The 15790-nt window shown below is 38.4% G+C and overlaps 1 protein-coding gene across 1 annotated transcript in view; it reads left to right on the top strand.

Moving 5' to 3' along the window:
• LOC146386111 (hemicentin-1-like) overlaps positions 1-15790 on the top strand; it is a 31812-nt gene that overhangs the window by 13952 nt on the left and 2070 nt on the right. Inside the window, exons 19-34 of the mRNA XM_084930098.1 lie at positions 863-1123; positions 2143-2400; positions 2682-2942; positions 4626-4886; positions 5431-5452; positions 9365-9444; positions 10340-10693; positions 10779-10988; positions 11115-11375; positions 11988-12245; positions 12360-12620; positions 12760-13020; positions 13875-14138; positions 14969-15229; positions 15376-15457; positions 15549-15612. Coding sequence (XP_084786224.1) covers positions 863-1123; positions 2143-2400; positions 2682-2942; positions 4626-4886; positions 5431-5452; positions 9365-9444; positions 10340-10693; positions 10779-10988; positions 11115-11375; positions 11988-12245; positions 12360-12620; positions 12760-13020; positions 13875-14138; positions 14969-15229; positions 15376-15457; positions 15549-15612 — 3419 coding nt within the window. The remainder of the gene's footprint in view (positions 1-862; positions 1124-2142; positions 2401-2681; positions 2943-4625; positions 4887-5430; positions 5453-9364; positions 9445-10339; positions 10694-10778; positions 10989-11114; positions 11376-11987; positions 12246-12359; positions 12621-12759; positions 13021-13874; positions 14139-14968; positions 15230-15375; positions 15458-15548; positions 15613-15790) is intronic.

The raw sequence follows: 15790 nt of genomic DNA, 5'->3' as shown, positions 1-15790 counted from the left end.
GTGTTACATTTTTAGCACACAGTGTTACTGTGCTATTCTGGTCAGTCAATCAAAAATATGGAAGGTACTTTTCATCATCATCTTGTCTTCTATTTATGGTTATAAACTTGTCACAGGTCACTTAGAGGAGAGCCCGACTTTCACTCTGTGCTGGTGATTCAGTGACTGTTGATAAGTAAAACCTCATCTTGGCTCCATGAAGTTTAAAAACATAATATGACCTATATTATCTTATCTTCCTCACTAAGAAAACAAATTGACATTTAGGACTCTGATAGTAAGATTTCCTCTAAGGTACATTTTTCAATCAAAATTTGTAAAATATTTTTTTTAACATTTTCATCCTTCGAGGACTGCAGTTTTCCAGAAAGTTTTCTGTGATTCCTCTTTCTCGAGAAGAAATCAATGTCAGTACTTATGGTGGAATCAGGTTGATACAGTGGTCATCATTGTCGACTTATTATAAGAAGGTTCTGGGCTGAAACTTCCTGGTCAGTCAAAGCCTTTCTGTGAAGTCTGTCCAAAAACCTGCTTGTTAGTTTAACTGGTGATTCAGATGTCAATGTTTCAGTCTGTATTTGTGCCGTGATAGACTTTGCCTTTATCCTGCTTGTCACTCAGTTATGTCTGGTCAATAAAACCTCCAGTATAAGGCAATCATTATTATTTTCAGTATCTGTATTTTTGATCTTGTAATTTCTTGTGTACCATTAGTATGGAAATATCATAATGTGTCTGAGGATGTCGACGTTCCAGCTAACACCATCCAGAACTCTTTACTTGTGTCATTGTACACTTACACAGTTAGTTGATTTGGTCAGAAATTCAAACTACAGTTACCTCCCTGTGTTTTCTCCTCCAGATGCTCCAAAGCCTCCCTCTGTGTCAGTGAGTCCGTCTGGTGAAATCAAGGAGGGCACTTCAGTGACTCTGACTTGTATCAGTGAAGCTAACCCAGCAGCTACGTATGTCTGGTACAAGATGAACAATCAAACACCTGTCAGTACAGATTCACAGCTCTCCTTCAGCTCCATCCAGCCTGCTGACTCTGGAGAGTATTACTGTACAGCTGAGAACAGGCTGGGAACATCAACACCTACAAACATTTCTGTTGATGTGAAATGTGAGTAAAACAGGGCATTTAGGAAACCTTCAGCTCATGAGTGTCAGTGTTTGAGATTTGCAAATCATTACATTCATTTTGATTCACATTGTCCATAGACTCCTTTTTTAGATATTGTGGTAATTTGTTTCATTTTTTCATCAAATCATAATGTGGCTAAACTTTTGTCTATAATCTGATCAATAATTCAACCATCACACCCTCCGGTCCCCTTTCTTGAAGATGGGAACCACCACCCCAGTCTGTCAATCCAACCTCCATGCAACATTGTAGAGACGTGTCAACCTGGACAGCCCTACAGCATCCAGAGCCTTTAGGAACTCAAGGAAGACCTCATTTACCGCAGGGGCTCTGCCACCAAGGAGTTGTTTAACTGCCTCAGTTACCTCGCCCATAGAGATTGGCGAGTCATCCCCCTCATTCCCAGACTCTGCTTCCTCAACAAAAGACGTGCCAGTGGGATTAAGGAGGTCCTCGAAGTATTCCTTCCACCACCCAACAATTTTCTCAGTTCAATTCAGCAGCGCTTCACCCGCACTATACACAATGCAAGTAGAGCTCTGTGTGTTGAAGATCTCGCGGACTGGGGCCTCTGTCAGGCGTTCCCAGTGGATCGGTCTGCCAGGACCTCTGCTCCTGGCCGCTCCTGGCACAAAATGCACCCGACCCCTATGGCGTCTCCTGCAGGTGGTGGGCCTGCAAAAGGATGGGCCCATGTCTTTTTTTTTGGGCTGTGCCCATACACTCGCCTTTGGGCAGCTTCCCCAGGCCTGGCTCCAGGATGAGGCCCTGGTAACCCTATACTGGGCAGGGTGAACTTCTTCTAAATCGCTCTTTGTCTAGTCCTTCACCCAGGACCATTTTGCCATGGGAGACCCTACAAGGGGGCAGAAGCCCCTGGACAACATATCCCCTGGGCTTCCTGGGACACATAAACCCCTCTACCACCATAAGGTGTGCAGAGGGGATCTTTAAAAAAAAGATACAATGCTGTCATTTTTCTTTGCTTTCTCCTGCAGATGCTCCAAAGCCTCCCTCTGTGTCAGTGCGTCCCTCTGGTGAAATCAAGGAGGGCACTTCAGTCACTCTGACCTGTAGCAGTGAAGCTAACCCAGCAGCTACGTTTGTCTGGTACAAGACAAATGGAAGGACACCTCTCAGTAAAGAACGACAGCTTGTCTTCAGATCCATCGAGTCCTCTGACTCTGGACAGTATTACTGCATAGCTGCTAATACAGTGGGGACGACATCTGAATATATTTCTATTAATGTGAACTGTGAGTGGAAATAATTTCATATATTTCTCTCAGATCCATCAAAAACTTCTCTCTGTGACAGTGAGATTTAATCTCTCTTCAGAAGATTTATTTTTATTTAATTTTTTATATACTGCATCAACTTTCATAAAACTTTGTCTCATTTCTATAGTAATTCTACAGCCTTATACCTTTGCTTAGAAGAAAATAAATAGATTCAAGACTTCAAGCTGTTACACTTTATAAATTCCTCATCATTTTAACAAATTACTGATCATTTGCACAATTGTCTTTTCTCACAGATGCTCCAAAGTTTCTGTCAGTGATGGTGAGCCCTTCTAATGAATTCAGGGAGGGCGGATTAGTGACTCTGACCTGTAGCAGTGATGCTAATCCAGCAGCTCAATACTCCTGGTACAAGAAGAATGGACAAAAACCTCTCAGCAATGAACAGCAGCTCTCCTTCAGCTCCATCCAGCCATCTGACTCTGGAGAGTATTACTGTACAGCCCAGAACAAAGTGGGGAGGAAGAGATCTGAATATACCTCCATTGATGTCAAATGTGGGTGAACAAGTTTTTTTTTTTTTAAGAACAACTTTTGAAAATTCCCTTCATGTCTAATCAAAATTAATTAACCTCAAACATCTGCTTTGTTCATCTCTGTCTGCTTCATAATTCATTTCAGCTGCTGTCATTATCTTTATATGCTATGTATTCCATCTAAAATTAAGACATAAAACAGTTTCACATGTCAGCTAATCATGATCATTGACTTCCATTTGGTTGTCATGATAAATGATAAATGTAAACAATAAATGTTTTCTCTCACGACACTATGTAAACATTTCAGTGCACATCCACATTTGCTGTATCATGTTCATGGTTTAGACGATCTGACGTTTTTTCCTGGTGCACCACTACCATGAAGTTCAGCCCCAGATCGAAAAACGCTGGGAGTAAAATGTACATAATAACATAATGCATAATTTGAAAGTCTCACAAAGCCATATTTCATTTACAATAGAACATATAAAGAAATCTAAATCTAACTAAAATGAGAAAAACACGCAATTCTATGAGAAAAACACTCCCTCATTTTAAATTTGATGGCAGGATGTCTCCAAACCTTGGATCATGGCCCTGATTATTTTTTGTGTAACGTTTCTTCTTCTTTTAATAATCATAATCATCTGGGAATTGAGGAGACAAGTTGCTGGACTTTTGGAAAGAGACTGTTGTCTCATTCTCTTCTGCTGTAGGATTCTAGCTGCTCATTGGTCCTGATGTTATCTTTATTTTGTTGCTTTTGTTTAATGATGTCTTACAGTTCAATTCAGCACCTGAACTCTTTCACTATCAACTAATAAATTCAGTATGTGGTTTAGCATTACCCTCCAATTGGAAGGCCTTTCAACACCCACTGGTAAAAGGTAAAAGGCCTTACATCAGTAACTGTATAGGAGAATGATGTCAAAGCTGTATACACCTGTATATACCTGTATACACCTGTATATACCTGTATATGCCTGTATACACCCGTATATACCTGTATATGCCTGTATACACCTGTATATACCTGTATATGCCTGTATACACCCGTATATACCTGTATATGCCTGTATACACCTGTATATACCTGTATACACCTGTATATACCTGTATATGCCTGTATACACCTGTATATACCTCTATATGCCTGTATACACCTGTATATATATGGCTTCTTCATTACGTCATTGAGCTTTAATCTGCACTTGCGAATGGTGCAGTGAACTGTGTTTTTGATGCAGTGCTGTCTGGGGGACCAAAGCTCACAGGCATCTAATATGGATTTTTGGCCTCATCCCTTAAGTGGGAGATTTCTCAAAATTCTCAGAATCTTTTGATGATTTGATGTACTGTACACGATGATGTCTTCAAAGTCTTGACAATTTTATATGAAAAAATATTTTTCTGAAATGTTTTCACAGTTTTTAGACACTTTGCAGACATTAGAGGTTAGACGTTTTGCAGATTGGTAAACGTCTGGCCAGTTTCTTTTAGGAAATGGGGTTGTTTAAATAGTGTCGTTTGTCTAGATCTGATCATAAAGTGATAACGTGGCTGAGAACATCTCTCTGCTAACGCCATCTACTCACTGAGAAGCCCCTGCATTAGATTCATTGAGGTTTTTGATTTGGTCAATTTTTCAGCCTTTGAAGGAAATAATACCATGTATTTATTTCCCTTTGTTTCCTCCTCCAGATGCTCCAAAGCCTCCCTCTGTGTCAGTGCGTCCCTCTAGTGAAATCAAGGAGGGCACTTCAGTGACTCTGACCTGCAGCAGTGATGCTAACCCAGCAGCTACACATGTCTGGTACAAGACAAATGGAAGAACACCTCTCAGTAAAGAACCCGAGCTTGCCTTCAGATCCATCGAGCCCTCTGACTCTGGACAGTATTACTGTATAGCTGGAAATACATTGGGAAGGAAGACATCTGAATATACTTCTATCGATGTGAAATGTGAGTGGAAATAATTTCATTTTTCTCAGATCCAACAATGTTTCTTCTCACTGATAGATTTTATCTCTCTTTAGAGACTTTCATTTGATTTTTGATCAAACTTTTATTTTACCGCTACAGAAAAGAGGCAAGTAAAGTGGAAAGTTTGAACTGGCATTCATGTTCACTAAGAAACTATAATTTGATCAGACTGGTCAGTCATAATGTCTCTGTGGACATCAGTATTCCTGCTAAATCCTGCTGGGGTGGCTGTAGCTCAGGTTGGTGATTCAATCCCTGGCTGCTCCAGTCTGCATGGCAAATATCCTTGGGCAAGATACCAATGCCAATTTGCTCCCTGATGCATCCATCAGGGTGTGAATATGTGTAAATGTTAGATAGAAGGCATAGAAAAAAGTGTTTGTGTGAATACGTGAAAGAGTCATGCTGTGTAAAGTACTTTGAGTCCTAGAGTAGACTAACAACATCCATCCTGTCATTTACACTTACAAAGATGTTTGATTTTGTCCAAAAACTACAGTTACCTTCCTGTGTTTCTCCCCAGATGCTCCAAAGTCTCCCTCAGTGTGAGTAAATCTGTCTGGTAAACCCAGGAGAACGTTTCAGTGACTCTGACCTGTTGCAGTGATGCTAACCCGGTCTGCTGATTCTGGAGAGCATGACTGTGTAGCTGAGAACAAGTTGGTGCCGTCAACACCTAAACACGTTTCTATTGATGTGAAACATGAGAGAATCAGGTTGAGAGAAAAATACTTCATGTTTACTTAATTAACACGTGAGGTGTCAAAATATATACAGAAACTTATTATATACACTCAAATCTCACCACATTCTTATTATATATACAATTATATATATCTGTTATTTTTATTTGTACTAACACATTATCTGAACTGCTTTTCTGCTCAATTGCATATTAAAAATATATTGTTATATATTTTATTCTTATTTTATAGAAAGTTATTAGTTCATCTTGTCCATTCATCTGTCCACAATTGATAAGAATCACTACTTCTCCTGGAATATTGATCAGATATAACCTATTGATTTTTGCTTTTTCATTCCATTTCTCTGGATTATTGCAATTATCCAATAATTGGAAAACAAATTATTGTTTTAGGTGTTTTTGTATTTACATTTCCTTTAACCCATAGGTTGTGTTTAAAGCTCTCTTTGTGCTCTGCAAATACATGACTGACATCATAATTCAAATGAATACAAAGAAACCAATTAATCAAACATAAAACTGCATCATTTGAATTGAGTCACCCTTCTTTATGTTTTGTATTCTGAAGTGCAGATATTCATATAAGGAAGACCTTTACGGAGTTCCTTCTGTGATTACATCGAAGCAAAATGTTGTTAGTTTAGAATTAGCGAGTATCACCTTTTTTTTTCTTTGTCATGTAAAACCACAGTAAAGGGATTCATCTGTCATTTTGCTGAACTTTAGTGTAAATGTACATGTAAAACCTAACCAGCTGCCTCTGACTGTCACTGTCATTTTTTACTGTCATTAAAGGAAAAAAAAATAAACACAAATTTAGAGGACTTATATCCGAGTAATACTTGATTATCCAATCATCTCTGTGTTATCATATTGTCAGTGTGTGACTGTGGGTAAAAGCATATAAGTGAGCAGACTACAGTGGCCTCCTCGTGTCTTTGATGGGAGGGACAAAAGGACTGAGGTCAAGAAATAAAATGGGAAATATAAACAGATAAACAGAATTGAAATAAATGCTATAAATTACACATTAAATAATAGCCTTATTCCAGTGAGTTAATGGTAATGTTGTTATGTTATTGAAAATGTTCTCACCTGCAGGTCTTCCAAATGCTGTGCAATCCAGCTGAAACACAACAAATATCTCATTCATGTGAGTCATTGTTGGAGTAGTTTGACTATTCAGTGCATGTGCCACTTTCTTGAAAAAATAACTTAATATCAGTGACAAAGTCAATGTTCCACATGTCCCATCACAGCTTGAGAGGATGGAAAGTATTTTAATAATGATCATTTGTGGGTTAGATGAGTCTGCCACGCTGCAGTTCACCAGATGTGCACAGACTTTAAAATACAGTCACTGCAGCTCAAGGTTAGTCATGAGTGTGTATACTCAGATTATGTTATGCCCTTTTGCATCAAATCTCCATCAGCTGTGTTCCCTTTGTTTGGCTATTTGTTGTTCAGTTTTGGTGACCTGTGTGTTTAGTTTTCAGTTTACTTTCCATGTCTGTTTTTATGGTATTAGGTTCAGCTTTGTTCCCCTCAGGTTTACTCTTCCTGCATTACCTTGTGTATTTATTGATATTGTTTCCCTTCACCCTTTGTTGAGTTGTCCCACTACCTCTGCTGTTCCAAATTTTTCCCCTGTGCTTCCTCATGCCTTATGGATTTCTTGTTGCCTGTTTCTGGACTACCTGTACTTGTTCTTTTCTTGGAATAAACATTGAGGGTTAAAGTATGTTCAACCTTCATCTACCACATCCTGCATTCACTCACCATACCGCACACAGCACCTGATAATCATTTTAAAACACATCCTATTATTTATAATAAAGTTGATTTTAAATTATTTCATCTCCATAAAAATACAAGAACAGACACATACAAGTAAAGTATTAATAGATTAACAAAAACAAAATAAAGGATGAGGATTTGATGCTTTGAATTAGAAATATAATAGGAGATGCTTCTTTCCCCTGCACCATACGTTCAGAAGTACAGAACATCCTGTCTCAGTGACACTATTGAAGTCCATGTTAATTTTTGGATAAAATTCTAGGCTTGCTTGTTATCAGCTCTTCTGAAAACATTAAGCTGATCCAAAATGTTTCAAACTAGAGTACTACAGTTACTAGACCACCTATATTAGCATCCTATCTTTGGCTTCCTGTATTTCTTTCTTTCTTGGATTCAAAATTGTGATTCTATAAATTCTATATCCTGAATGATTAGACCCCATATCTTTTTAAAAGACCTCATAGCACCACATTATTCCAATATTGTATGTAAACATGGGCTCCTCTAGCAAACCAGTTCAAATTTAATAGTTAAGTCAAGAGAAAGGCTGATAAGTAAGTCATAATTTAGTTATACTTCATCCTTAATTGTACCAAATGTGACTGGAGGGCCTAGTCAGACCAGCTGATTTTCAAAATAAAGGACCCGGTGCAGATTATACACTGTGACTCTGAAACACTTCTGGTCTTTAACTGAAAAATTAGTGCGGGGGTTGCAATATCTCGGACATGAGAATACACCACAGACCTGGTGCATTTCAGGGGTCACGCTGTTGTTGATCTAATCTGACACAGTGACCATCCCTCATTCATCCTCACTTTCCCTTCTCATGCATTTCTGTGGCTCTTTGCTTGCCTTTGTGTTTAGTGTTATTTTGTTGTTTCTCTGTCTTCTTCTTTCCTCTCTTTAGAGTGTTTGCACACCTCTAATAATTAAATAATTTACATCAAAATTAAAAAAAGTAAAATTTGAACAAATCCTAGGTGACTGCAAACTTTTATTAAAATAATAGCATCAGAATTTTTAAAAAGCCAGGTACCAGCAACTCCATCGATGAACTGCTGCTGTGACCATAATTTTATCTTGCCATTTTCCCCAATTAATAACAAAAACACCTTTGGTTAGTAGTGCCATTGTGGCCCTTTGTTCATCATTTTTATGAGCAGAATTTACAGGTGTAGACAAGTGGTGGAACCTCAGAATCTCATCTCTGCTTTGTGTAGATATGTGTTACTGTTGGCTTCATCAGGTGGTGGCCTCCGGCTGATAAGCTGGAGGAAGTGTCTGGGGAGAAGGAGGCCTGGGTTTCTCTGCTGAGGCTGCTGACCCCACATGTCGGCCTCAGATAACTAGAGGAAAATGGATGGATTTATCAGCTTTAGCACCTACAGCTTTAGTGCTCCTCCACAGTTATCCTTCTTCTTCATAAACAGTATGATGCGAAGCAAAAAATTAAAAATGGTACTGACACTATGTTGGAAAAGGGTGGGGGAACAGAGGAACTGGAGGCGTGTCTCAATGATTACATTGGACCTATGACACAAGGGGGTGGAGCACATGTGATTAAGCTAGCCATTAGTTGCATGAGCACACCCCCATACTTCTTGTGCTACTTTTGGTATTAAAACACCACAAAATTAGTCCCTCAGGCTTTAATATAACACATTTAGAGGGCTGTATGTGGTTTTGAAAACAACAGCATTCAGTCCCAGATGTAATGGCTTCATCCTTATTCATGCTTCATGCTGAAAAAATCACATGAAAAAGAAGGAAGTGTGACAGTTTTACTTTTCGGTCTTGTGCTTCCCAACAGGGACATGATTTTTAAAGACAACATCTTTTTTTATGGTAAGTAGAAGTTACTATTTTATATATTTATTTTTATTGTGTTTTTGCAGACTGGAAAATACAATATTTAAACGCTTTGCTGATGCAATTTTCTGTCACACAGACAGAAGAGAGGAGCAGCCATGAGTGCAACTGCAGCAGCAAGGATTGAATTTGTATTTGTACTGCTTCTCACTGCATCGGGTACTGAATAACTATCTTTTACAATGAAGGAAACTAAAAGAGTGACATTTGTTTTAAAGTTATAATGTGATATTAAAAGTTATAGTGTGTTTATCACGACATTTCCACAGATTATTAAAATGTTCCCACCATCAGCATCTCAGGATGTTTTTATCTCGACATGTCTCTGTTGTGTATGACTGCATAAAAACTGCATTGCTGTTTGAAATAACTCTAAGTGGGTCTGATAGTAGTATATTTGAAGTATTTAGTTACGGCGTCTCTATACTAAAACAAAACAGGAACCAAACATCTTCACTTCAATTTCTTCAATTTCTATTCTCCTTTTGGTTTCTAGTAAAGCAGCTCTCAGAGATCTGCAAACGCAGCAGCACTTCTGTTCTGCATTTTATAAAGTTTACTATCAAACTTATCATCAGTCTCATTGCACAGTAAACTGTTTGAAACATGAGCATTTTAATACGCTAACAATAATTAAGATGCACATTAAATCTGAATTTAGGTTAAAATTACAGATGCCTTTCTTAGTCAACACCTTTTCTTTGTTAGAATAGAACAGAATAAAATGGAATAGTCCTTTATTGTGATGGCAACTGTGCATGAATAAAATATAAATAGTAAGACAGCAGGGAGAAATAACAAACAATTATAAATTTATACAAAACTACAGAAAAGCACACAGTTGTGTGTACATCAATATAAAACTTAATCATTAAAGTGTTGAACATAAATAATAACATGGCAGTCAAAGTGCATAATAAAATATTAAATTTCATATAGAGAAAGCTTTGTCTCAATGACTTGCATTTCATTTTAAAGACACTTCGTACAAATGTTTTCATTATTAATGTCACTGTGATTGTGTCTGTAGTGTCTGATGTGCTCTGTGTTACAGCGGTACTGGGTCAGACTGGTTGGTCAGTGACTTACACTTCCACTCACATCTGCGCCTTGAAAAAATCAACAGTGGACATAGGCTGTAGATACAGTTACCCTTCTACAAGACACAATATGAATACTGCAGTTCAAGAAAGACTTTGGTTTATAAAAAACAAGGATGAACCGTTAGATCTGAAAACATACGCGCCGTACTCGCGCCGAGCGGAGTACCGCTTTCATGAGAACGACTGCACTCTGAGGATCACAGACCTGAGAGAGAGAGACTCAGCTGAGTACAAGTTCAGATTCGTAACAAATCAGCCTGATGGAAGTTATACTGGTTCACCTGGAGTCACTTTGACTGTCACGGGTAAGATTTTCATTGAAAATTCTACTGTTTTGTTTGGTGGTTTAGTTTAAAATGAGGATTATTTGTTTCTTCCTCACAAATCCAGACTTGCAGGTGAAGGTGAGAAGATTGTTAAGCCACACAGAGCTGCAGTGTCACAGCAGCTGTGATGTAATTGATCCTCCATCATATGTTTGGTACAAAAATGGACAGAAAATAGAGGAAGAAACATCTCTGAGAGTCTCTGTTGGAGGTGATGACAGCAGCTATTCCTGTGCTGTTAAAGGACATGAGGGTTATCGCTCTGCTGCAGTGTGTGAGTTTACTCCACAGTGTCACTATAAAAATCCTAAAATCATACAAAACATGTCAAGATTTAAAAATAAATAAATAAACACCTTATGTTTAAAGCTCTCTTTTTAAACTTTCTCTTATCCTCCAGTTTCTCCAAAGCTCTACTATGTGTTAGTGAATCCTTCTGCTGAAGCAGAGGAAGGAACTTCAGTGTCTCTAAACTGTGGCTTTAATGCTAACCCAGCAGCTAATTACAGCTGGTACAAGGGAAACATCCAAACACGTATCAGTGAAGGAACGGTCCTCGACTTTTTGTCTATCCAGCCCTCTGACTCTGGAGAATATTACTGCACAGCTGAGAATGAGCTGGGGAGGAGTGCATCTCAGTCCATCTTTATTAACGTGAAATGTGAGTAAATCAACTTTAATAACAGTTTGCTTGAACCCATTTACTTTATTCCATCTCTCCTGAGTTGTTTTTCTATCATCAAATATTAAACATTCAATTCATTGAAAGTGTATTGCTGTTTAAACCTACTGTACTACCCATTAATATTTCATCTGAATGATTCAGTTACTGAAGGGTTTCTGGTCAAATGTCTATGCTTTATGAAAGCAACAAAACATTTACCATAAGAATTAAAAAAAGGAACCAGCTCATTTTGCCTTTTGCTCACATCGGTTTTCTTGTTTCTGTTTCCGGCATGATCTGTCATTAGTGATCTACTCAAAACACATAGAGGCAGCAACGTTTTCACTGCCAAACTCAGCATACACAAAACAAACTACAGAGCTTTTAGTCATAGTTATGCAACATACTGCATTCAATACAACACAAATGTATCTTTGTGTGTTATAAGATTTCCCTTTAATTGCCATCATATTTGAAATCTCCAGTGGGATATAAAGAATATATCTGCATCACAGAAATCACATTTGTTGACCTGAAAGTTTTTGCATGAGGAACAGATTTAGATTCAAACACTGTGAAGTTGATTCATCCTCATATCTTCTCCTTCAGATGCTCCAAAACCTGTTAATGTGTCAGTGACTCCCTCTGGTGAGATAGTGGAGGGCAATTCAGTAACTCTGACTTGTAGCAGTGATGCTAACCCAGCAGCTAAATACACCTGGTATAAGGGGAATAACAATAAACCTCTAAGTGTAGACACACAGCTTGTCTTCACCTCAATCCAGCGATCAGAGTCTGGACAGTATCGCTGCAGAGCTTACAACAGCGTGGGGGCGACATCTGACACCATCTCTATTCATGTGAAATGTGAGTAAAACTAATTTATACATCAGATGGTCCAGAAATCTCTCTCACTGAGAGCATTACTTCCTCATTATTTCCCTGAAATACTAACGAATTGAATCATTTTCTTTCTCTCAGATCCCCCAAAGTTTGTCTCAGTATCAGTGAGTCCTTCTAATGAAATCAGTGAGGGGAGCTCAGTAACTCTCACTTGTAGCAGTGATGCTAAACCAACAGCTAACCACTTCTGGTACAAGGATGGTGATCAGACACCTCTCATTAATGAACGGCAGCTCTCCATCACCTCCATCCAGTCCTTTGACTCTGGAGAGTATGTCTGTGCAGCTGAGAACCACCTGGGAAGGACGGCATCTGAATCCATCTTTATTGTTGTGATATGTAAGTTCTTCACTCACCTTTATGCATAACCATCCAAATCTCCTCACTGAGCAGCTTGTTGAGCAGTCATGGAGTTGATTTAGTGAATAACTCAGTCTTTGCAGGAACTAATACTAACCTCTCTTTTTTTCTCCCTCAGATGCTCCAAAGTCTCTCTCTGTGTTGTTCAGTCCCTCTGGTGAAATCCAGGAGGGCAATTCAGTGAATCTGACCTGTAGCAGTGATGCTAACCCAGCAGCTAACTACACCTGGTACAAGGAGAATAGCCAAACACCTCTCGTTGTAGAACCACAGCTCTCCTTTATCTCCATACAGCCCACTGATTCTGGAGAATATTACTGCCAAGCTGTAAACAAAGTGAATACTTCCACGCCTAAATACATCTCTATCCATGTGGCATGTAAGTCAGACAGTGTTTAAAAGCAACATTCAGCTAGTTATTGTCAATATTTTATCTCATTATGAATTTGCCAATATTATCAGTTTGCAGCTCAAACTGCTTTATAATTACAGTCAGCTTCTGTAGGTCAGCAGCTGACCTAAATAAAGTAAATTTATCTTAATATAACATTTTAATAACATTTTAATATCATTATTATCACTGACTTCAATTTATGATCATACATTTGTCTGGGATGATTCTGTGTTGTGGCGAGGTAGCAGTTCAGTGACTAAGATAGTTTATGTTCTGTTCTGTTAGACACTGCAGGGAGGTTCTGGGTTCACACTTTTGCCAGCTTGGACCTTCCTGCAGAGTTTACATGTTTTCCCAGAGTACAATGACACACTTGTTGCGTTAACAGGCAATTCTAAATTGAAGGTATGGGTGCATGTGAGGGCTGTACAGCTGTACTCCCTCTCTGATGATGATGTTCTCTTACCCAGTTTGAATTGGGACCATCTCCAGTGGTTAGATAAGCGCTTAAGAATGGCAGATGATAGATGACATTACCCAGTCAATGGTTTGCTTGATAGCTGTGTGCAAGTCTCATACAGAGATTTGTATTATTGTATTATAACAAGGCAGCCCCCATTCATTTTTTTTTCATACACAAACCACAACCTTAAATATTAAGCAACTTTAAGCTAAATTATCATATTAGCTCTCTGTTTACACATAAAACAGCTTGAAAACACTAGTGTACACTAGTGTAACCATTAGGCTCACAGAGTTGTTTGATTTGATCAATAATCAATAATAAACCTTTGCAGGAACTGATAACATGCATATAATCTATGTTCTTTCTCTACCAGATGCTCCAAGGCCTCTCTCTATGTCAGTGAGTCCCTCTGGTGAGATAGTGGAGGGCAGTTCAGTGAATTTGACCTGCAGCAGTGATGCTAACCCAGCAGCTAATTACACCTGGTATAAGACGAACAATCAAACCCCTCTCATTAAAGAACCACAGCTCATCTTCAGCTCCATCCAGTCCTCTGACTCTGGGGAATATTACTGTACAGCTGAGAACAAGCTGGGGGTCTCATCACCAACATACAACATCTCTATTAATGTGACATGTGAGTGAAACAGGGTTATTTCTGTGAAGGTTCTCAGTCATCCAGGTCATCGTAGTCTAAGGAGCTTGGAAAGAAAAGCATCTGGACTTCTTTAAGTTGCTTGAAGACGTTTCACCCCTCATCAAAGAAGCTTCTTCAATTCTAAGGTCAAAATGTTGGAGAGTCCCAGATTTAGAAAACAGGGTAGAAAACTTTCACTTGGTGCTTTAAATTATGTTAACATTTGCTTTACTTGGTCTTCCATCAGCTTTGTTGCTTACTCCACTACATGATCAAAAGGGAGTTTCACTCTGTGTGAGCAACATATCACGGGAGTAAGCAATAAAATGATGTCAAATTACTGAATTCATTTTAAAAGTGATTCTATTTTAATGTAATTTTAGTTATTTTATAATATGAAAACGTCAGATGGAATTGGTGATTTACACACTGATAAATCAAGACAGGTAGACAAACAGGTAGCAAAATACAGCCTTCCAGGGAAGAAATTCTTAATAAAATAAAGCTTTTGTGACCACTGAGTGCAAAGGACAGAGTGTAACACTTTCTCGTAATTTTAATATTTTAATATTCACATTTTAAAATAATATATTTTAATATATGAGTAAAGTTCATAACAGCAGTTACTGAAGCAAGAGGCAACTTTGTACAGCTTACAAAAAAATTAGAAAGACAAAGCGACACAGAACTAATGACCTGAACAACATCAGCTTTCCTGTTTACTTAACAATCACAGTCAGCTCCCAATATTATTGTCATGCATTGTGTGTGAAAAAGTGGGTTAAAACTGTATTGTTAAAAGTACAGGTCTGCTCTGTGTTCTCCTCCAGATGCTCCAAAGCTTCCCTCTGTGTCAGTGAGTCCCTCTGCTGAGATAGTGGAGGGCAGTTCAGTGACTCTGACCTGTAGCAGTGAAGCTAACCCAGCAGCTAGTTACACCTGGTACAAGGAGGATGAAGACTCACCTAAAACTTCTGGACAGAACTTTACCATCACTGACTTCAGACCTGAACACAGTGGGAGTTATTACTGTGTTGCACAGAACACCAGAGGGCATCATTACTCCACCTTACAGCTGACTGTTGTATCAAGTAAGTTAAATCTGATTTGTCTCATATCTGATCCTGTAGTTGTGTGTTCTATTCATTTGGTTGAGTTTGGTTATGGTTCGTTTTAGTTCAGGCTTAGTTATTAGGATTTAAAAGTGCCACCCTAATTCATTTGATCACTTTTTTAGGAGCATGGAAATTAACAGCTGTCATAGTCCCTGCTATTCTTCTGGGTCTTATACTCTTATACTCGGTCATCCTATGGATCATGTGAGTGGAACTTATGTGCCATTTATTGTATTGTCATTTCGCTAAGTTTGTAATTTCTTTAACACTTTCATTTAATCATTATCCCAACTAGAAAAAACAGATCCTCAAAGCAGCAGCAGCCTGAGCCTAGAGAGGAACTGGATACCAGTGAACAGGTGACAGGAAATATTACTTGCTTTAAAGTAAATGCTGCTGCTTCACTTTCTGCAAAAAGTTTCCGGAAGCTTTCTGGAAAACCTTGTGTGGAATAGCTTTTAAGTTCTAAGACGTAAAATAGAACTTATGGTAAAATAAGCTTATATGAGATCTGTAAACACATATATGTCCGCTTCC

This window comes from Perissodus microlepis, chromosome 6 (genome assembly GCF_051167445.1).
Source record: "Perissodus microlepis isolate ML-2025 ecotype Zambia chromosome 6, ASM5116744v1, whole genome shotgun sequence".
NCBI classification, from domain to species: domain Eukaryota; kingdom Metazoa; phylum Chordata; class Actinopteri; order Cichliformes; family Cichlidae; genus Perissodus; species Perissodus microlepis.
This window is presented reverse-complemented; position numbering and strand designations above follow the sequence as displayed.